The 24,698-nt window shown below is 32.0% G+C and overlaps 1 protein-coding gene and 1 long non-coding RNA gene across 2 annotated transcripts in view; one reads left to right on the top strand and one right to left on the bottom strand.

Moving 5' to 3' along the window:
- LOC142318441 (nose resistant to fluoxetine protein 6-like) overlaps positions 1–24,698 on the bottom strand; it is a 61,706-nt gene that overhangs the window by 8,977 nt on the left and 28,031 nt on the right. Inside the window, exons 8-10 of the mRNA XM_075355028.1 lie at positions 20,564–20,696; positions 15,292–15,481; positions 2,666–2,811 (exon numbers count right to left, since the gene is read on the bottom strand). Coding sequence (XP_075211143.1) covers positions 2,666–2,811; positions 15,292–15,481; positions 20,564–20,696 — 469 coding nt within the window. The remainder of the gene's footprint in view (positions 1–2,665; positions 2,812–15,291; positions 15,482–20,563; positions 20,697–24,698) is intronic.
- On the top strand, positions 7,370–22,068 carry LOC142318442 (uncharacterized). Its single transcript, XR_012754911.1, has 3 exons — positions 7,370–7,501; positions 9,671–9,843; positions 21,656–22,068. It is a non-coding gene; the product is annotated as an uncharacterized LOC142318442 (long non-coding RNA).

Here is a 24,698-nt window from a genome sequence, read left to right as displayed (position 1 = left end):
GTCATTAATTGACTCTTAAATGTTACTGATTTTGAACCCCTCGTAAAATGGATAAATGGTTAAAAAAATTGCCTGCAAAGAAATTGCGGGTTGAAGATTATTCTGATAGTGCTTCTACTTCTGGTTCAATAATAACCTTGTTGTTGGCAAAGGAAGTAACAGTGTTGATACTGATAATTCCTCAAATTCATTAGTAATCATGCCAAGAGATATAAATATTAACAATATGGCATGTACAAAAAAATTGTACCTGAAAGTTCAAAATTATCAAGCAAACTACATAAAATTTGGGTTTACATCATAAGCAATCACCAATGAATCTCATCCTACATGTATATTATGTTATGAGATGCTATCTAATGTTTGTATGAAACCATCAATGTTAATAAGACCTTTAAAAACAAAACATCCAGAATATGAACACCAACCACTATAGTATTTTGATTGTTTAAAAGCATGGAATACTCAAGCTAAGCCTCTCTTGAGATTTCTTTCTTAACAACGAAAGATAAAAAGCCATACTCATTGGTGAAACACTTGATTTTCCTGATGCAAAAAAAATGATATAAATAAATCATGGGAAAGAATATGCTGAGAAACTAAAATGTATTCCCTTGTCAGCAAATATTATTGCTAGGTGTATAGAAATTAATGCTGATAATTTTAAAAAAACAATTATTAAAACAAACTACTCAATGTGGAAAATTTGTTTTACAATTAGATGTCACCAACTTTGCTCGGGTAATAGTAATGATTAATTATTTTTTTAATAATTAATTACGTAAAGAACTACTTTTTTGTGAGCCACTTAAAAAAAGATGTACAGGGGAAGACAACTTTTCAACCACAAATAATTTCTTTGTTATGAATAACAATGTATGGAAGAACTGTGTAAGTGTAACTAGTGACAGAGCAATTGCTTTAACTAGAAGAAAAAAAGGATTCAAGGCAAAGTAATTGAAATAGCACTCCACATGAAATTTGTACAATGTATTATCCATCAGCAAGCTATTGCAGTAAAGAAATTGGAGGCAGAAATGCATTGTGTGCTCTAGAATGTTATCAGCGTAGTTAATTTTGTAAAAACAAGACCGATGAATAGTAGAATGTTTTTTTTTAATCTGCAACAAAGCGGACAGAAAATTTCCTGTACCACACAGAAGTTTGTTGGTTAACTCTTGGGAAAGTGTTAAAAATTAATTACGTGTTTTTCTTTTGGACAAAGATATGAATTCAAAGTTTGCTTGCTTTTTCAGTGACGATAAGTGGTTGTCAATAGTATATTACTTAATTGATATTTTTGAAAAAGTACACACTCAATTTGTCTCTTCAAGGAAAAGATGACATTTTAACACTGACTGAGAAATAACTGCATTTCAAAAGAAAATTGTGATGTGGAGGAAACATTTAGAAAAGGGATCTTTAGAAATATTTCCATCATTGTGTGATTTTGCTTCTGAAAATGAAGTAAATGTGGAACAAATTAAAAGTCTTATATCTACACATTTAAAAAATTTGGAGAAACAATTTTGTATCCTATTTACAATTCTTCCTGGTATTAAAATAGAGTTTCAATGGGTCATAAACCATTTACTGAAAATGTAAAAATAAATATTTTGATTGCAGCTCAAGAACTGCTCAGAATTGAGATATCTTTCTTAATAACAAAAGAAAAAAGCCACACACCATTGGCAAAACACTAGTTCTTCCTGCTGCAATAAAAATGGTGCAATAATCAATAGAAAAGAATAAATATGCTGAGAAATTAAAATGCATTCCTTTTAACTGACATCTCCCTTCAGTTGACATGAAAGAAAGAACAACATCACAGTTTAAATTTAAAGAAAATCTCCTCATAATTGGTGGATGGGATTGGAAATCGAATATCCAGATTTAGTAAGCACAAAAACGAATGCAACTTACCATTTGGTTCTACATATCTGTGTGAAATAGCGTTTTCTGCAGTGACAACAATTAAAACCAAATACAGAATAAATTAGAGTTAGAACCACGAAATACATTAACAGAGGGCATCAAACCAGATTTTTCCAATAAAACTAAACAAATACAATCACATAGCTCACATTAAATTCTAATTCAAAATGTAAATTTGTACTTTAATTTAATGTATGCATATTGTTTAAAATTAATAAATAATTTGATTTTTAATCACAAACACAAACACATAATATATATGTATATATATTATTGCATGTGGTACAACCTATAATTATTTTCTTCTTAGGGGTATGCGATCAAAAACGTTTGGAGGTTGTTGTACTAGGAGAACAATTATGCTAAAGTTCAACATGTCTGTTACAGATGCTGGTTGCTCCTGTAATAATATACATTTTTAAGAATTTTGTATTCGCCTTCACTCAAACATTCGTCTAAATTTATTAGCTCATTTTTAGGTGCTTGACAATCTCATTCTAGCTTGCTATTTATTTTTTCCACAGTTCTGTAGCATTTGTCACTATTACAACATTTATTAATTTCACTTTTAAAAGTATGCTTTTATTACAAATTGCTTAATATTCTTTATCTTTATATAATCTGTTATAATTTTTATTTTTAAATTTTATTATTTAAAAAAAAAAAAAAAAACTAATTTAATGTTATAGACTTAAGGAAATTACTCAAATAATATATTTTAAAATCTTACCCGTGTCATATCAGTAAAGTTTATTGGTGTTCTTTGTGCACTCATTTGTAGGTTTAAAATTAATATATGTGTCAAATATATACAATATGAGAGGCGACCTAATGGCTGAAATACAGAACCCCAAGAAAGGAACTTGTTGAGGAAACCTGAAAAAAGTAAATTGTAGAATAGATTTTAATAAAAGTGTTTATGCTGGAAGAAGTACTTTTGTGTATTAATCTTATTGAACTTCTTTTTTTTGTAGATTTTTCAGTCTATGATGCACACTGGCTATTTCTGAGAATGTCATAACAACTCTAACTTTTGAAAATGTTTCAAGAGTGCTAAAGCAGTAAATAATGTTATTATTTCTCTTATAATAATACAAGTTGGGCCATGTATACAGTATTAAACTATAAAGCTACATGAATTGAAAATATAATAGATTTACAACACAATTTGGTTTAACTGAAACAAACACAACATACACACACACAAGCGTACACACAAAGACAGAGAGTAAATTACTACTGATATATCACAATAAAATTGTGTATGATAAATACAATAATTACAATAACTAAGTGTAGTTTAAATAAATTAAATAAACCCCAATACTCATAGTACAATTATTTACTAATTATTCAGGGTTCCCACTGAACTTTAAGATTCGTATTTCTTGACTAATTTAATAAAGGTTTTCTGACTCTCATAATGTTATGCTGTTGTCATTTACTCCAGAAGATATTTAGATATTTTTTTTTGTGCAGCCTCCACCATCCCCATAGCAGCCAAAATCACGCCTTTTTTTATTATTTATTATTACATTCATTTTTAAAGTTTATTTTTTACTGATTTTTTACAATATACATTTAAAATTAGGTTATTTTTTGTGATAAACTCAGTAAATTTCATTGCAAAGTACAAAAAGAAACAACAATATTTAATAAGTTCCTTGCATAAAAATGAACATCGTGGTAACTAAAAGTAACACAGATAAGAAATAAAAACTAATTAAAAATTAAAAACTAAAGCAATGTTTAAAAATAACTAGCTTGCACCTAAAATTGCTAGAAGATTTTCACAAAAACTAGCCTACATTATTTTGCAAAGTAAACAAAAAACAATATTTAATAACTTGGTTCCAAATTAAATTATGGAAAATATTTTTTGTTGCTTGTGAAAGAATTATCAGCAATGGACAAATAACTTTTACAGCTGTGATCTGGAATTATTTTTAATAAAGACATTGACATATGTTCCTATCATAAAACTGTTTTGCTGATGAAGTGTGAATTCCTACAGGACCGCTGTAAATTATTTGGAAAAGAGTTGCACAAAGCCAGAGAAGGAATGTGGCTTATTGATATTGATTCTGCTGACCGATTAAAAACTGTAACAAATTATGACTTCAAGCCAGGTCAAAAGTTATGCCCATGATGTAAGCAAGAATTGGCTCAAAGAGAGATTCAACCAAAGGATGAACCAGAATCAGGATCTAGTGATGTCGAAATCTAGAGGCTTCTGGAAGAATGGATGCCTCACTGTCACCACTTAGAATCTCTCTTTTGAAGCTTAAATAAGCCAGACAAATTTGAGTGTTACTGATGTAATGCAAACATTAAAGAGTAAGCAGTGTCAAGGATGTAAAGATCTGGATATCCTGATTGAAGAGCTCAAAGCCAAACTTTTGATCTCAGCTTGCCCACAACAACTTCAGATTTTGACAATGGCACCCAGTAGCTGGAGTATTCAGAAAACAGCTGATGAATTCCAGGTTTTAATGCAAATGATGAAGCAGGCCAGGAAGCTCAAATCTGAAGTTGATATTTGGTGACACCAGAAAAAAAGGAGGAAAAATCAAAGAATGATATTAGACAACAGGATCCTCAAATTTTTTGAAGATGTCCCAGCTGTCTAGGAAAGAAAAATTTTGTTTCAGTTAGGATCAATGGTGAAAAAGTCCACATGCAGAAACATCTACTTATGTGCAATTTAAAAGAAGTGTTCATAGTTTACTGCACACATTATGGTTGTGAAATTGGCTTCTCGAAATTTTGTGAACTTAAGCCAAAGTGGTGCATTAAAATTTGGTGTTGCTGGCATACATTCAGTTAGTGTTTATACCATTCATCAAAATGCTAAGCTCATGATAGTTGCAATATCCATCAAGGATGACAACAAGGTATTGATTGAGGTAATGAAAGGTATTGATTGAGAAAAGGTATTGAAGAAGACTTTGGGATAACAGCTGGAATTTCTTTGGAATTAGCCACAGAACATCACCTTGAAATGGAATTGGAGGTATAAAACAATTAGTAGCACATGCCAGTCTTCAGCAACCTGTAGAAAACCAGATATTGACACTAAGAGACTTATTTGAGTTTTGTAAAGAAAATATACCAGGAATCAGGTTATTTTTTATTACAAAAGAAATTGAGAGAATCTAACCTAAACAGGAAAGCCGATTTAGAAATAGTCGCACAATTGCTGGAAGAAGAGAGAACCACTAGGTTAAGCCAGTTAACAAGGCTAAAATCCAGGTCAGCAGAGTTTCAAATGATATTTCAGTATTTGAAGCTGATGTTTATGAAACTGATAAACCTACTTAAGGCTATTACATACCAGTTTGCAACCAGGCCAGTATGTGGCTTGCATGTATGATTGGAAATATATGTGATATATCTTTTGAAGAACATGATGCCCTCATTAGTTTTATGCACCTTCATGGTGCAGCTCGTTCTTATCATTGTCCCCCTAGAAAGGATTCTTGCTGGACTCCAGAACAGCACATTTTTGCTACTCTTGAAGCATCATCAGGACAACGATATATGTATCCATAAATACATGCAGTCTACGACTGGGAAACAATTTAAGCTGGAGTGGAATTTAAAGTATTGTGCTAAAAGGTTTCTGACTACTTTAAATATTTTTTTTTAATTTTGAAGCTCCTATAATACCGTTATAATGTTCTATAATACTGTAATAATTTATTGTACTCTATTATTACTACTACAACTATATTTAATTTTGTTTATGATTTTAGTATTTTTGTGCATGTGTAATAAATATTTTTAAAAATTGTGCTTGCCGCAACAGATGTAATTAGTTGAAGCTGTCTTCTCTACATTAAATAGGAGGCAAGGTATGGCAAATACAGTTAACAACTTTGCATTAACAGGCAGGAAAATAGATGATATTACTTAATTAAAAAAATACTTTCTACTAGAGAGTATTCATTTAATCCAAAAGCACTACAGAAAACTTGCTCCCTGCGTGAAAGATGCTTTATCTTTCAACTGGTTTTTCTGCCACTTATAAACTACCGGTCAAAAACCAAAATGCATGAGTTTTGTAGTTTAAAAGTTGCTCTTTTTAACTATTATAAAACTAAGAAAATCTAAGAAGGTAAACATGAGGTATAAGCTTTCAAAGGTAGGTCAAAAATAAAACTAAAAAACTTTTGATCAAATTTGATGAATATCTACTGACATAAGCCTCCAGTTGCTTTGAAACTTTAGGATATTACACAAAATTATGCCCTTTTTCACGTTACAAAGTCTCGTTCTAATTAAAGTACTAGATAAGGAATTATACAAGCTCAAACTTTGACTTATAATATGTTGCAACAACTTTTTAACTGAATTTCAGCTGCTATATCTCAAAACCAGGTGCTAAAAGAAACTTGTGAATAACATACTTCTATTCAACATAAAATGTTAACTGAACATATTAAAACTCAAACCTATAGCTTTATTATTGCCTTCAAAATTATAAGTCAAAGTTAGAATTTTTTGCATGTATGTGCGAACTACCAGTAAGTACCCTTTTTTAAAGAGATCACTGAAAATCGGCAATAGCAGATATAGAGATACAATTTGGTAAAATGGCATTTAATCACAAATATAATTTAAGCACATAGTTGCAATGTGATGGATGACGGGATTGCCACTTCCCGACATCAGGAAAGTATATCAAATATATTTTGGCATTACTTAAAAAATACTTTATTAATAACTAACATAATCTTAATTCAGTAACAAAAATGCAATTCTCTGACATTTTTTTGCAGTTTTTCCTGATCTTTTCTAAAGATTTCAGCCTTTTTCTAACTAAATTTATATTTTCTGATTTTACTGAGTTTCTTGCCTGTGGGAACCATGTTATTGCTTATATGGGATATGTAAATTATTTTTAATTAAGAGAAACAAGTGTTATGCCAAACAAGCGATGACAATGATTAAAGAATGAATTAAGTAGAATTTTTTTATGTATCATTGGTAATTATCGTGTGATATGCTATTTATTGTTAATAATTAAAAATGAAGTGTTTATTAAAATTTACTTGCTATACCTAAAAAGGAACCATAAACCTAAGAATACAATAGCAATACGATCTGATTTACTGGACAGCAAATATAGCCTTTTTTCATTGGAAATACTATTATATTGTTATGCTTGCAAAATAATGGGAATTTTTACAAAGTAATTGGTGCTAACTGGTTAGTAGTCAACAAATACTGATGTGGGTATCAACCCACATATTACCATAATTGTTTTAAAATATTCTTAATTATTGTGACACTGTAGATTAAGTCCTTTCATTTATATCAATAAATAAATAAATCATTTTGTTTGCATTTGTAAGAAATTTATACATATTAAGTGCTTTAAAGAATAAAATCAGTAAAATTAATTATTTTTAATTGATGAAATACAATGGTAATCAAGTTGCTACTGCTGTAGTATAGCATCATAGTGCTGTATAACCAGTTGCTACTTTAAAAATGAAATGCTATGATTAAAAAGCTATTTCTAAAAGTTAATATGATCATAGTATATTCATCTCTTTATTAGGTACGTATGTATAGACATACAATTATATAATCAATTACTTTTATAAGAATATTATTTTTACATAAGTATTTATTTAAGATATCTTCCCAATGATTATATTAGTTTTTTTCTTTCTAAATATCCAAATTTATAAAAACAAAGTATTGATATTTTTAAAAATTATTAATATTCAAAGTGAATCCATTTATTAAGTAAAAAAAAACACACATGCATATATTAAAAATATTTATTGCACCTACTACATTCCGTAAATAATAGATCTGTGTGTTTTATATGTATAAAACATATATAAATATTATGTACTAGTGAATATTCCTGGCATTGCTCAAGGCATAATTTCTTCAAAGGCCCATCCACTACTATTTAAAAAAAATTGTCACTAACATTCCATAACAAACATAAATCTTCTTTGCATTCCTTCTTGCTGAATTTAACGTTTCAAATCTAGTCTGTTTATTACCCTACAATAGCATGGTTTGAATGAAAACACGAGTAGTTTGAAGAAAGAACACATATACTTTCAAACAATATTCAACACAATAACTAATGCAACTATATGAATATGTATAATTTAATTGTAATTTTTATTTGATTCAATTTTAAGTTTTCTTAATTAATTAATCCTGCTGTGAGCATTGTGATAATAGAATACGAACATTTTAGAGTGTGCAAGAAAGGGCCAGGCAAAAATATTTTTAAAAAATATTTAAAATAGTGAAAATTATTCTAGAATATTTCCAAATATTTAAACTATTTAAAATTCCCAAATTTTAACCTTTTATAATGCTTTAACCTTCTCACCCCTGGCAGGGATGTCTTAACACCTCCTGTATTTTGCTCAGTTAAAAATTAATAAATGTGGCAAGTTTGATTGAAATCAGTCCTGCGGTAGACCAAACAAACGTACCTACATTCTAAAAAAGACTTCTGTCTATGTTAACGTATTTATACTACCAAATCAGGGCTCACTTTGCTCACCCGACTGTCTGCTAGTGGTTTCAGCCCTCTGGATCCCCAATGCATTTATTATCCTCATGATTGTGAGAGTATTAAATATTTTACAGATATTTATTAAATTAAAAAAATATTAATCCTTTTATTTCATTATATTTCTAACAGAAATTTAATGAGGTAAAAGAATTAATTTTTTTTTCTTCAATGAATATCTAATATTTTAACTCTCAAGGGGGCTAGGGCCTTAATCAATAGTTTAAAACCTTCCCTGGGATAACTCGAATGTAGTTATCCCAGGGAAGGGATCGCTTTTAAACTTAAGTTTAAAAGCAATCAGTTAGTTGTTTCTTGTGTCTATGCTGTTTCAAACAGACAAACTTTCGTATTTATATACAGGGTTTCTAAAATGGCTATACTTTTTTCAGATTCTACTAGTAAAACTAAACAAAAAATATCCTTAGGAAAAATGGCAATTTCTCCTTCATTCTCCCTCTGTCCGCAATTTTGTTATTTTTATATAAAAATGTATATCTCAAGTTCGGAGGTGAATCACATTAATATTTGGTAGGCGTCTTTGTAATAAAGTTTTAAAATTAGCGAAAAATCAGGGCTTAAATACCCACAAATTACAGAATGGCAGCCATGTTTATTTTTTAATCCATTTTATCTCCATAAATATAACTTTTATCAAAATGTATGTTATTGCTAAAATATTAAGCCTTTTTTTTTACTTTTAAGGCCGCAAATGACCACTTTAGTCAGAATAATTCAAGTCTTTTTTGCCGATCTTTTCGCCTTTCAGTTCTTAGCTTTTACTTTCTCTCAATATTTAGTCATTCTTAATGACCTTGCTTTACAATCCTCTTCTGAATAAACCCTTTTTGTATAATTAAAAGTTCTTACTTTAAAGTTGGTATTCGGATCTTTAATAACAAATTTTAATTTGTCGGATTTATTAAATAAATCTTCGTAAGTCAAATTTAATTCTTGCATGTCTTCTTTAATTTCTTTAATCCATAATGGAGGATTTCTTAAAGACCAAAATTGATCGATAATTCTCTTAGTAATCCTGTCCTGCGGTAATCTTAACAAGTTTGCACAGAAAGAAATTCGCTTCTTTTTCATATATCAATTAAGGATTTCAAGTTTTCGTACAGGAATTTATTAGGCAATAATCTGTACTGATTTACGTGTTTATATTTTTTGTTTATACAGGTTCTAAGAATCCTGCGTTCAACTTTAAGCAAAGGTTCAGTCCTATTTTTCTGATTTAATCCAAATAAAGTCTCGCTCGCGTAAGTAACCGCAGTAAGTAATCGCGTAAGTACTGGTTTAACCGCAGTTTTGTAATGTCTGATTTTAGTGTTAATCGAGAGTGATTTTTTGTTGTAAGTATTTTTCGTTACTTGTAGCACTTTAAATAATTTATTAAGTCTTTCAGTCCAATTTTGTTTTTCGTTACAATTACAAGTAATGATCTCTCCAAGATATTTAAATTTTTCTACAAGTTCTACTTTGTTTCCATTAATATTCACAGAATTAACAACCAAAGGATCTATAGCCATCATTTTAGTCTTTTTGTAAGAAATTCTAAGTCCAATTTTATTCGCAAGTTCTTCTATATTTGTTATTTGTATTCTGGCTTCTACGATACTGTTAGCTAATAAAGCTAAGTCGTCGGCAAATCCTAGGCAACTTAAATTTAAGTTATCTCTTTTGTATTCTTTTATTTTGAAAAAAAAGACATTTTATTTTTAAAAATTGGTTAACAAATAGCCAAGTTATGGCAGAAAATTGATGTAATTTTGTGTTTATTTTCATGTTCTCAACTTTACGTTCAATTCGATTAAATATCAATTGTTTTTATTTATTGTTAATTCTAATATTGTAAATTATTATCAAATTAAGTAATAATTTTATTAGAATAAAATTTAACATTACATAATAACAAAAAAATTGATATTAATTTTTGACTTTTGAATAATTTTACACGCGACTAATACTGCTGATCATGTTGATAATGTAAAAATGAAGCTTCTTTCTACAGGAATGGTGTTCAAAAATATCACAACTGTTCAAATATCACATATCTGGAGTGACGAGAATCCTCATGATACGTTCCAAAGTAGCCATCAACAAAGACTTTTCCTGAACATATGGGCAGGCATTTTTAATAACTATCTTTTAGGATATGTCATTCTACCAAATAATTTAAATGGCAAAACTTATCTTGCTCATTAACTCAGCAATTGCGACTCCCTCCGGCGAAGGGGGCGCATTGCTCCCTTCAAACAACTAGGGCCCCGTTGTGGCATATTCCTGCTAGCCTATGAAGCGCTAACACCGAAAGGACTTCAGCGGACGGTCTTCAGCGGGGAATTACGTCCGGAGCACAGGTTTTAAAAAGCCTAGTCTTCCACGGTCGGACCCAGTAATGGGTTTGAGAACGCTGGTCCAAAACGGATATGGAACGCTAATCACAAATCCGTCCATAAAATATAACAAAACTTAAAACTTATAACCGGCACTAAAAATAAACCCTTGAAACACGCCCGATTACAGAATCATACAGCAGCTAAGGACACTGTCCAGGCTTTGCGATTCCAAGGGAGAATTTGTGATACTCCCGCCACTTTTGCGTTCCGTTCCGTTCCCATCTTGCTCATTTTCCGAAAATGTTCCACATTTTTTTAAACCTCTACAATTAAGAGGAAATGTATGGTTTCACCACGCTCCAGCTCCAGCACATTTCAGTCAATTGGTATCAGATTTCCTGCATGAACCTTTCCATGAAAAAATGGATAGGTAGCGGAGGTCCACCCGATTACCAGACTTAAGCCTAAGGCTTAAGGCTTCTTTCTGCGAGGTCATTTGAAACATATTGTTTATTTAACTCCAATACTCCATATTGAGGATCTACAACAAAGGATCCAAAATGGATTTCAAGAAATTAGGAATACTCCCAGAATTTTTAAACGGTTAGGACAATCTCTCAGAAAAAACTGAAGACTTGTATATAATCTTCAATGGTAGACACTTTGAACATCTCATAACTTTTAACAATTGTTAACTGTTTATTTAAAAAAATTATACCTCTGTTCTACAACAATTAACGTAAGATTATCACAGGCAATTGTTTTATTTTTTTAATTATTAGGTCTATTATTGTGAGAAAATTATTACTTAATTTGACACTAATTTACAATATTAGAATTAACAATAAATAAAAACAATTAATATTTAAATGAATTGAACGTAAAGTTCAGAACATGAAAATAGACACAAAGTTACATCAATATTCTGCCATAACTCGGCTATTTGTTAACCAATTTTTAAAAATTAAGTGTCATTTTGTTCAAAATAAAAGGCTTAATATTTTAGTAATAACATATGTTTTTATAAAACTTATATTTATGGAGATATAACGAATTGAAAAATAACCATGGCCGCCATTTTGTAATTTGCAAAGGTATTTAAGTCATGAGTTTTTGCTAATTTTAAAACTTTATTACAAAGACACTTACACAATATTAATGTGATTCCTCTATCCGAACTTGAGATATAAATTTTTATATAAAAATAACAAAATTGCGGACAGGGGAGAATGAAGGAGAAATTGCCATTTTCCTAAGGATATTTTTTATTTAGTTTTACAAGTAAAATCCGAAAATATATAGGCAACCCACCATTTTTGAAACACTCTGTATATATACTTATATATATTATTTTAATGATTTAATCTTTTTAAGATTCATATTATTCCTCTGTACTCTTAAATTATATTAATATAAACTGCTTAGTAAAGAATGTCGAGGTGAGATATATCTTACCTAATTTTATCATGAAAGTATTTTCTCAAGATCTCGCATCCTCAGTCATGATTGAAATATTTAAATAAACAGCATATTAAAAATTAAAAATACTAAAATAACCATGTACATGGTGTAATAGTTGTTACTTTACAGTAGCATTATAATGAAACTTGTATATTAATTTATTATACGAGTGCTTCTATCTGTTGCAGTTTTTATAAGACTATCTCAAACATTCTCTGATGTTTTATCAAACTGAAATCTTGTTTTGTACATATATATGTAATATTTTTCTAATATATTTCATCTTAATGATTTCTAATATTTCTAAATTTGTGTTAATATCAGAAATAGAATGTTTACTGTTTATTAGGTAGTCTAACATAATAGATAAACCTAATTTATTATTTTTGTAATTTTTATAATGTTCCAGAAATCTAGTTTTAAAGGATCTATTTGTTTTTCTTGTATAAATACTACCACAATCATTGCATTTAATTTTACACATTCCACACAGATAGTTTATTTTTTATTTTAAATATTTTATTAAGTGTTTATTAAGTTTGTATGCTGGTTTAAATATTTCTTTATTGTAAAATTGGGCAGTCAGCATAACTAAAAGAGTATGATGTGAAAAAATAGATAAAAATAAAGTAATTTTTTAATCAATATATTCACATACTTACATAGTACAGTATTTTTAAAATTCATCTACTAAAATCTAATATATCGTATATATTAGTATGTATATATATATATATATATATATATATATATATATATATATATACATATACATACATACGAGGTGTGTGAGAAAAGTAACGAGACTGACTTTTTACTTACCAAAGTTTTTATTTTTTTCAAACAACAATATTATCCCCTTCAAAGTAGTTCCCTTGGGCAGCTACACACAGGCGGAGTCGTTGCTCCCACTCCTGGTAGCAGCGCTGGAAGGCTACAACTGGTAGGGATTTTAACCGGTCGGTCACAGTCTTTTGAATGTTCTCCAGAGTTCCAAAATGACGTCCTTTTAAGACACGTTTCAATTTCGGGAAAAGGAAAAAGTCACAAGGACTCAAATCAGGTGAATAGGGGGGTTGAGGAACGGTAGAAATGCGTTTTGAAGTCAAAAATTCCCTGATGGAAATGGCCGTGTGACACGGGGTATTGTCATGATGAAGCATCCACTTGTCTGCAATGTCTGGTCTCACGCGAATCACTCTTTTCCTGAGCCTTTCAAGAACACCTTTGTAAAACTCTTGGTTGACAGTTTGTCCGGGACGAACAAATTCTTTATGCACGATATTGTTAAAAAAGCAAATCAGCATGGTTTTAATCTTTGATTTGCTTATTCGACATTTTTTCGGTTGAGGAGATGACGGAGTGTGCCGCTCTTCGCTTTGTTTCAGGATCGTACTTAAATATCCAGGATTCATCACCTGTGATCACACGATTGAAGAATTCTTGGTCATTGTCAATCCTCTCAAGAAGATTAACGCACACGTTTCTTCGATTGTCCTTCTGTTCCGTTGTGAGGTTTTTCGGCACCGATTTCGCACAAACCTTTCGCATGTCCAAATCGTCTGTCAAAATTTGATGTACGGTGAAAGTGTATAAATTTAAGTGTTCACTCACCATCCTTATTGTTAAACGACGGTCTGATCTCACAAGAACCCTCACACGCTCAACATTTTCGTTAGATTTTGAAGTTGAAGGTCTCCCTGTGCGAGATTGATCTTCAACGTGTTCTCGGCCTTCCAAAAATGATTGGTGCCAGCGGAAAACTTGTGCTCTTGATAAGCAATGTTCCCATAGGCCTGTTTCAACTTTTCAAAGGTCAACGTCGCGGATTCCTCAAATTTAACAGAAAGCTTGATTGCACAACGTTGCTCTAAATTCCGATGCTCCATTTTTGTAATACACAACTTCACTGATGGCGCTGTCGAAAATAATGTGTTGGCTGAACGGAGTTGAAACTCGTACTGAGCAGGTGGAAGGGATGAACAAACCGGTCTAACACAGACCGGTAGACACATCGTTGCCAGATCGCTTGCAGTGTTACCAATCTCATTACTTTTTTCACACACCTCGTATATATAAATGAATGTTTGTTTGTCCCGTATGTATTCCTATACCACTCATTCAATTGCGATGAAACTTTGGTGTGTTGTGCGCACGCCCGCGAAGTTTCTGAATTAGTTTGGACTTCGTAGATGGCGCTGGGGTTGAGATATTTAGAAAAATTGCATTTTTGGTCCAATTTGCCGATTCTGCATATTCAGAATATATATTAGTTACATGAAAAAAAAACTTTTACAAAAACTATACCTGGTAGATGGTGCCGGTGTCGAGATATTTATGAGACAAAGAAAATATATATAAACAGACTTTCTTCTGTATATATAAAAGGCAATGTTTGTCCGCTGTAGATTATAAACTACTGGACCAATTTACGTGCGGGAAAAAGGGAAATAAGGAAACAGGGATGGGGAAAAGGCATAAAGGGAAATAGGAATAAGGGAAGAAGAGAAAATTAAAAAGGAAAATAGGGAAAAAAGTAAAAAGGATAATAAGGAAAAACTGAAAGATTAAATTTTGTTAAGTGGTGTAATGTTCATTTTTTGTATATTTTATCAAACTTTCAATTGTGTTCATTTAGTCTATATATATATACTCAAAACTAGCAATAAAAAGCATTGCCAGGGCTGCCTAGTAATTAATAAAAATAATTTCATAAACTCAGAATTATGAATAAAAATGTGGTTTAAAATTAAATAGAATAATAAATTTTATATAATTCACTTTCTTAATATTAATAAATACTCTTGGAAGCATCTATAAAATTTACTATTTTGTAATAGTTAACTGCTTGTGAATAGCATGTAGTTTGATAATATTTTTATAATTTATTACTATTATTTATAATTTATTCTTTTCGATAAAAAAAAAAATTAAAAATTTTAAGAATTCTTCACTCTAAAAAATTAAATAAGTATAATATTATAATTTATTATTTCATACCACCATGTCCAGTTGCACAAGCAAATATGAACCAACACGATGCTAAAGCCCAGATATGTCTGTGTATAGACTTGTATAATGTGTCATAAAGTGGGTCATATTTATGTGTTTCCTTTTGGAAGGGTAATATGCCAAATATTACACCAAAGAAAGCAATACCAGATAAAAACCATCCCAAAATTATTGTTTCCTGGAAAAATAAAATACATGGATAAATTTTTATAATTATTAATATAATATTAATAATATTAAAATAATCCAAAGTGTTTCATATCTTGCCTTAATAATCTATCATATTCTTTTATTCAAATATTTACAATCGTATTTCATATTTTCATGCAAATATAATGTGACTTTTCAAGTTCATAGAAAATTGCAATGGATAATACAAAATTATTTATTTTCTTTTGGTTTCAAACTTAAAAATGTTTTTGCAAGTCTAAAAATTTGAGAAGTGAAATTTTCAAAAATTCTACTTAAATTCAATTTCATTTGAAGATAATTGTTTATTATTTTAAAATAACTTGCACTAGGTTAAAATAATTCTACTCTTATGAGAGTAGTTTAGAAACTCATTAACAATAGCAGGCTTAAAGGCTTTACACTCAAGATCTTTTTTATTATTTTTTGAAGCTGAATGGGTAATAATTGGATCTGAAGACCTTTTCCTGGTTGACTTAAGACGAGATTATAAACAGGATTTTTCATGAATATCAAAGGTATTCAATTGACTGGAAGGATGTCCAGAGTTTCAAATTGAGGTCTAAACCAGTGGAAAAGTTTTTCACATTTGGAATGATACTACTACTGATGGAGCTTCTTTACCAAAATGCTGAATAAATTTATGATTTTATAGTTTTCATTTGTGTTTGTATGCTCATGCATCCAAACATGAACAAGATTTTCTTCAGTTAAATGCAACATTGTTCCAATACAATTGGACACAACAGCTTGTGTCCGCCATTTTAACATAGCATTGCAAAAAATAAAACTCTTACTGAACATATGAAAAAATAATCAACTTCTAACAAACATGCTGCTTTGCTGAGTAAATGAACAGCTGACAGCTGAACAGATATAACAGAAGGTAGTTCTTTTATATCTTGAAAAAGGACTTTGTGGCCACTTAGAACTAGTTGACTGGGTCAATAGAACCACAAGTTTTATTTTTTTTTCTATAAGAGAAGAAAATCTGTGACCAGACGCTCAGCAACCTGTGCTACTGAGTGTGTGGGGTTTCCCGCATAGTGTGGTGACACACTAAAACACCTCCCCCTTCTGTACAGCATCTCGGATACCTGCCTTATGGCATGACCCACAGGCAGTACAGAAGCTCGTAGCTTCTGTACTGCCTGTGGGTCTTTTCAGATTGGGTTGGGGAGTCCTGGGCATGTCAGTAGCAATGATGACCTCGAGAGGCCCCTGACTGCCTCCTTACCCAGGCTGTCCCCTTACCATCCACACTGCTGACAATTACACTTACTGATGTTCTTCGGCCATCTTTACTCTCAGGATACTTTCTGCTAAGGTGGCGACCATTCCCCAAGAATACAGTTATTACTGTAATAGATTGTCTATATCCAACTTTCGCACAGCATCGAGCTCTCTTGTCCGCTCACCTTCTGCAGTTGAAGAAGGTGTGTTCTACTGTATCCTCATACTTACACTAGACACACTAAGAAGTTCAAGGAAGTGCTGGCCGAGAGGCTCTCCGAGGGCTCTGTTGGTGTGGTAGGCCTCGCAGAGTTACTGTCAGAGACGCTAGATGCTGTTGAAGTCCAAAGCATTTGGACTACAAAACGCAGAATGTATTGGTGGTCTAGCAAGATAGCCAGTCTCAGAAAAAAATGCAGAATGGCCAGAAGGGCATTGCAGAGATGGAGACAAATCAGGGCTGACCCTGCTATGGCCAGGTGTCGGCTCAACTCTTGCAGAAGGGAAATGAGACTGGCTAAAACACCTTTCTTCTGTAGTTCTCAGCAAAACCCTGCAAGAGACCTAACCAATACGGGCTCGTCCCATCATGATTATGGCTGCCACGCCTTTCGCAGGGGCAGTCACAATTACCACCTTGGTCAAACCAAAAGCCTGTCTGGTTGAGATGACTGACCGGGCCACCATTATACAGTGCCACCCGTATGCCTTCCTCGATCTCCTGGGTAGACGAGTAATTTGAGTGCCTCCAAGTGACACTTGTACACCTTCTACCTTTTCAGAAATAGCCACCCTCAGCTTTTCCGCTGCCTTCCTCTCCGCCTTCACTCGTATTCGGAGATCTTCATTGGAACCTTTTCTGGCTGAAAGGATCCCGGTGAAGTCGTTCGCCACGCTGGCCTTCACCTGCCTGAGAAGGTTAGCATAAGATCGTCCGTCTGCTTTGATGACTACTTTGGCAACGCTAGTCCTCTTCGCTGCTGACACGTTGGTCCGCTCCAGAAATACTTGAAACTCAATGGAGTCCCTCCGACCAAAGTACTCTGCTATCCACCGTAAGGTATGACCCAATTTGAGAGCAGCCACAGAGAAACTGACATTCTTGTTCTTTACTAGAATTCTGGACACTTTGAGGACTAGGTCAGTAGTTGATATTATTTCTCCTTCAGCAGAGTCAAGGATTACAACATATGTCGTCCTCTGGTGGCAATCCATCTCGTCCCCAGTCAGGATCCCCCACTCTCTAGACCGCTCCAGTAAGACCTGACTTGGCTTCAACTTCTCTTGGACATGTTTGTTGATCCATGGGACCTTCTCTAAAACCTTGTTCTGTACCCCCTTGTCTATACAGCTCCCAGGTCAAGCATCGTGATAACGCCGGTGTCTTCATCTTACACTGGCTCATTTATCAGTTTCGTTCGCTTGAAGAGGTCCCTGGCCAGCATTTAAAGACAAGGCCTACCAGGTCCCCTTTGTTAAGCCCCACCTGAATCTCCCGGTCGGCATTAGGAAAGGGAGTTTCGGTGGCCCACTCTACCATATTTCCCAAGTCATCCGTCACTGGGGCAGACTGCCAGGAACCTTTTAAGTCATTGACTTGCTTCATGAGATTACCCAGATTCATGATACGCATCTAATAGATTCCAGAACCACTCATCTAGTACAAAATAACTTTCCTAACATACTGTGATCTCGCAACAACTGTTCAGTGATCGCACACTACCTTTTATGATTTATGAATTTTACAGAATATTTATGTCACAACATAAGATTATTAGATATATTATTCAAACATCTGCATTATACAGTCGAAGCTCTGTATTACAAAACTCAAGGTTCCACTACTTATTTTCATTACAGAGTTTAATTACAAACTTCAACTATAATACATTGGTTTTAGTAAAAAAGTGAAACCTCTGAATAGCAAATTATTAACAGGACCACAAAGGATGGTGTAAAAGCTTTTTTTGGCTTTTGAGGATCACTTCATGATGATGCGAATTTTTGTATATGTTAATTGAAATATAATTAAACTATAAATTTTTTTAAAAATAGTTACGGATTACACATGTTAATATAATTTATAAAATAAAATATCAAAATTAAGTCAGTATAAAATATGTATAGGATGGGCTATAATGATGGGACAGCTTTAAGATGCATTTGTGGAGCATATTGTACACATTTATTACCAACTGTGTGGAACACATTGCTAAAGGACAGAAGTTTTGCATTGTGTTATGTGTTTGAAGATTACATCCCTTAGATGGACTCTGCCTTGACGAGAACATTCTTTGGCCCTAACAATCATGTTCAGTGTAGTTTGGCACAGGGTTTCAGCAGGGATAAGCTGCTATCTCCCTTTGGATGCTGTCCTTCAGTTGATGGAAGTGGACTTTGTGGTGTACACCTTCTTCTCCTTTAGTTAACTCCACAGGAAATCGATGGAGTTAGATCGGGGATCTGGATGGCCAATGGATGTCACCTAATCTGGAGATGAGGTGTCCCAGGAAGTGTTGTCGAACAGTTTTCATTGACACTATTCCAGTATGACTGGTAGCATCATCCTAATGCATCCACATGTCCCTTAGGCCAAGCCATCTCACTTCGAGAATGAAAAATGATCGTAACATTGTGTTGAACCGCTCAGTGGTGACTGTGACGGTGTCATTATGTACATTCTCAAAAAAATAGGGACCTATCACACAGGCAGGACTCACTGTACACCTCAGAGTAATCTTGGCACTGTGCAATGACATTTCATGGAACAGTTGCGGATTTTGTCTACCCCAGAATTAATAGTTTTGTTTATCGACATAACCACTGAGGTGGGAATGAGCTTCATCAGATGTTATAAGGTGTTACACAAAGTCATCACCTTTACCGATTAGCATATCACAGAATGCAGTTTGTTGAACCTTATCTTGGTCAAACAATTTATCCAACACCTGTACCATGTATGAATACAGTTATAAGTCCTTTTTAAGGATTCGCTACACACTGGTATGTGGAATATGAACTTGACGACATAATTGCCAAGTTGATTTCTTTGGACTTTGGTCTGTGGCATTGGACACATGTTCAATGTTTATTCCAAAATGCAACAATCGAGGTCTCTCAGGAAATCATTTTTTGTTTGTGTTTGCAGTCTCACAAAAGATGTGAACAGCACGCAGTATGACCTTTTGGGATGGTGCTACCCGTTTCTTAAAATGCTGTTTGGAACGTCATTGTGCTGTAATGATGGAGCTTCCATTATTGAAGAACACCTCCATGACATACAAAATTTCAAAGGCATTCCAAATCATGAAAATTCCCAGTCACAATGAAAGAAACATGTATCAGTAACTTCCATCCTTACACTTCCTGTTGAACTGTATGAAAAATATGCATGTCTTATTGCTCGCAGTATTCAAAATATAAATATGTCCCATGAATATGGCCCACCCTTTATATTTATAAATAATGACAATGTAATTTAGATACAAAACATAAACACAACATAATGAACAAATTTTCTGAGTGGATTTGCTGAATGCTGCGATTTTTAAATAACTAAAGGATTTCCAGAATTGAACATCTGATAATTTATACAGGAAGTGTGATATTTTTAATTACTATTGAAGGATAAGAGGAGTTGAGCTTACCAAGTGGTGAAAAGATAAGCTGGGTGAGGTAAACCCCTACTTTTGGCTGCTGCTATACAGAGGGCCATCCTAACAGTAATAATAATCCATTTAAGAAAATAATTTAACTACATTATATTAAAAAGTACTTGTTGGATTTTTGTTAAGAGGCTTCACTGTATACATGGAAGTAAAAAATTGTTTTTACTTACTCTAGATATAGATGTTGGATTATTTCTAAATTTATACAGATAAATTCCTAAACCAAAGCCTAATAGCCATGATGTTGCACGAGTATGTGTGTAATCATAATTCTCCAGAAATATTCTGTAGTCTTCAACCTTTCTGTTGGAACATATTAGAACATTATTAGTTTACAATAGTATAATATTAGTTTAGAGGTAACAACAATATTTTAAATATCTAAAATGTCTCTGAAATGTAATGTAACAGTTTGGCCAGTTACATACATTAAAAACAACATACATGAGCAATATATTTTGATGTAATATTGGGCTGGAAATACATTCTGTTTCTTTTCATGGTTCCTTGCATTTCAAAATAAGAATTTAATGTACATGTGAATGAATGTATTTACTTAAAAAATGATCAGTGAGGTGTAATTTTATTTGAATACTTTGCTACATAAATTAGTACTGTATGAAATTTGTGTATTGATTTAAGAAAAAAAAAATGCATACAACATTATTATTAAGAATGAATATTCAGTGACAGGGTACTAATAGTGAGATTAATAAATGTAGTGTCAATAAGATCACAATGGTGATGTGCATCCAATTACAATTAACCAATTATTTACATTATTTATGTTCTGACTATTTTTTTTAGGAATGTGTATTTTTCAGTTACCAGTGTTTCTGTATAATTTAGTTTATTAATACATTTATAATGTGACTATGAAAGTAACAATATTTACATAATTTCATTCTTACAGCCTTTTAAATGACACTATACAGTTTAGATACATTGTTTTTATACAGATGATTTTTAATTATAACAATCAAAAACCTCGTACAGCATTTATTTTAAAAATCATTATTTTGTAAAACATGTTTATTTTTTCATTGACAACTATTTTTGAAGCATTTGTTACATGCAACATATACTACACAAAAAAACATAATTTTAAACTTAATTTTATACTCTTTATAACTACACTTTAATCATAAATTAAATTAGTAAAAACAGTATTACCAGTACACTAATTTGTGTTTGATGAAAAGATGTACTTTTTTCTGGATTTGAAAATGTTTAATGTTCTATAGTATTATGTGTCTTTTCAGAAGTTGTGTAGGAATAATGCAGATGAAGGGAGGAGATTTGTTAATGAACGATTGAGAAGGAGAGAGTTTAAAACCTTTTGATTCTATAAGAACTCCAAGAGGATATATAATATAAATTTTAGATCAACTTTTCCATTCAGTAATTCATAACCTAAATGTTCTCATAAAAATAATGTTGTTTAGTAAAGGAAATTCGTTCTCTCAAACATAAAAATGGTTTTTGTAAAAGTTAAAAATGTTAAATAAAGCAGAACTGGACACAATCATGAATATATTTATGTATAATAAATGACATGTATAGTTGAGATTGTTGTTTAAATGGAGATGATTTGAAGTATTATTCTTTTTAAAAAAAATTCAACTCATGGTCAGCCATGGGAAAAGGAAATAAAATGTTTACATTTGATATCGTATATTGTTTAACATTTTCATGTGTATTTATTTTTATTATTAAGACTTATTACATTATTCTTTTTAAAAATTACATATTTATAAATCAGTTTACAGATTTCAACAATTAATTGTGATTAATGACTGATAATAATTTCAAATTCATACAGAAATAATATCGATTAACTCCTTAATTGATATTATTATAATTTGTTATATTTTGGTTATTTGTCATTATGCGTTATGAAAAAGCAGGTTGTTGATATTATAATAACTTAGGTGGTGATATGGTAAACTGCCAATAACTGAATAGAATGATTTTATTGTGAATAGTAATTATAAACTCCCATAAGAAAGTCAGGGTGTATGCCACTCCATTGTCTCAACTAATTATGTCATTGAGTATAGATGGATATCTTTGTGGAAAAGAGAGGAAGTGATTTCAATGTATACTTTGTTGGTTCCCAACAGACGGGAGAGAAGTTTTCTTATGAATATTTGGTCAAGTGAAATATTTGCAACTATTTTTTATGTATATTTTAACAGAAATATTGAATAGACTTTCTTAGTATGGGTGTGTGTTTACATAGTCTCTATTCGAAACATTCAAAAATTTAATTTGAAAGTATAGAGTTACCAACAATAACAGAGAGCAGTTATGTTAAACAGGATGGGAATTAAGATGATGGAGTAGCAAAACACATACACATATGCAAGCATGTTTAGTCTGCAATGTTTGTCGCTGTTACTTTCATTTCTTTAGCCATTGCTTGATGTAAAATTTTAGATTTAAATTTCTGAAATTTGGTCTCTCCGAGTATTTATTTTCAATTTTTAAATAATTTTTGCCCTTTCTTCCAATAATCAACATACATTTCAGAAAAGTTTCGCACAAACATTTATTTTAATCCATTTACCTTTAGCTTAAGCAATATATTTTTCTATTTTTTTTTTTGTCTTCAGTCATTTGACTGGTTTGATGCAGCTCTCCAAGATTCCCTATGTAGTGCTAGTCGTTTCATTTCAGTATACCCTCTACATCCTACATCCCTAACAATTTGTTTTACATATTCCAAACGTGGCCTGCCTACACAATTTTTTCCTTCTACCTGTCCTTCCAATATTAAAGCGACTATTCCAGGATGCCTTAGTATGTGGCCTATAAGTCTGGCACTTCCTTTAACTATATTTTTCCAAATATTTCTTCCTTCATCGATTTGCTGCAATACCACTTTATTTGTCACTTTATCACCCATCTGATTTTTAACATTCTTCTATAGCACCACATTTCAAAAGCTTCCTTTCTTCTCAGGTACTCCGATCGTCTAAGTTCCACTTCCATATGAAGCTACGCTCCAAACATATAGTATCAAAAATCTTTTCCGGACATTTATATTATTTTTTGATGTAAACAAATTATATTTCTGACTGAAGGCTCGTTTCGCTTGTGCTATTCGGTATTTTATATCGCTCCTGCTTCGTCCATCTTTAGTAATTCTACTTCTCAAATAACAAAATTCTTCTACCTCCATAATCTTTTCTCCTCCTATTTTCACATTCAGTGGTCCATCTTTGTTATTTCTACTACATTTCATTACTTTTGTTTTGTTCTTGTTTATTTTCATGCGATAGTTCTTGCGTAGGACTTCATCTATGCCGTTCATTGTTTCTTCTAAATCCTTTTTACTTTCGGCTAGAATTACTATATCATCAGCAAATCGTAGCATCTTTATCTTTTCACCTTGTACTGTTACTCCGAATCTAAATTGTTCTTTAACATCATTAACTGCTAGTTCCATCTAGATTAAAAAGTAACGGAGATAGGGAACATCCTTGTCGGACTCCCTTTCTTATTACGGCTTCTTTCTTATGTTCTTCAATTGTTACTGTTGCTGTTTGGTTCCTGTACATGTTAGCAATTGTTCTTTTATCTCTGTATTTGAACCCTTTTTTTTTTTAAATGCTGAACATTTTATTCCAGTCTACGTTATCAAATGCCTTTTCTAGGTCTATAAATGCCAAGTATGTTGGTTTGTTTTTCTTTAATCTTCCTTCTACTATTAATCTGAGGCCTAAAATTGCTTTCCTTGTCCCTATACTTTTCCTGAAACCAAATTGGTCTTCTCCTAACACTTCCTCCACTCTCCTCTCAATTCTTCTGTATAGAATTCTAGTTAAGATTTTTGATGCATGACTAGTTAAACTAATTGTTCTGTATTCTTCACATTTATCTGCCCCTGCTTTCTTTGGTATCATTACTATAACACTTTTTTTGAAGTCTGACGGAAATTCCCCTTTATCATAAATATTACACACCAGTTTGTATAATCTATCAATCGCTTCCTCACCTGCACTGCGCAGTAATTCTACAGGTATTCCGTCTATTCCAGGAGCCTTTCTGCCATTTAAATCTTTTAATGCTCTCTTAAATTCAGATCTCAGTATTGTTTCTCCCATTTCATCCTCCTCAACTTCCTCTTCTTCCTCTATAACACCATTTTCTAATTCATTTCCTCCGTATAACTCTTCAATATATTCCACCCATCTATCGACTTTACCTTCCGTATTATATATTGGTGTACCATCTTTGTTTAACACATTATTAGATTTTAATTTATGTACCCCAAAATTTTCCTTAACTTTCCTGTATGCT

Source organism: Lycorma delicatula, chromosome 1 (assembly GCF_047948215.1).
Source record: "Lycorma delicatula isolate Av1 chromosome 1, ASM4794821v1, whole genome shotgun sequence".
Taxonomy (NCBI): Eukaryota; Metazoa; Arthropoda; class Insecta; order Hemiptera; family Fulgoridae; genus Lycorma; species Lycorma delicatula.
The sequence above is the reverse complement of the archived record's forward strand: the minus strand, read 5'-3'. Positions and strand labels throughout refer to the sequence as shown.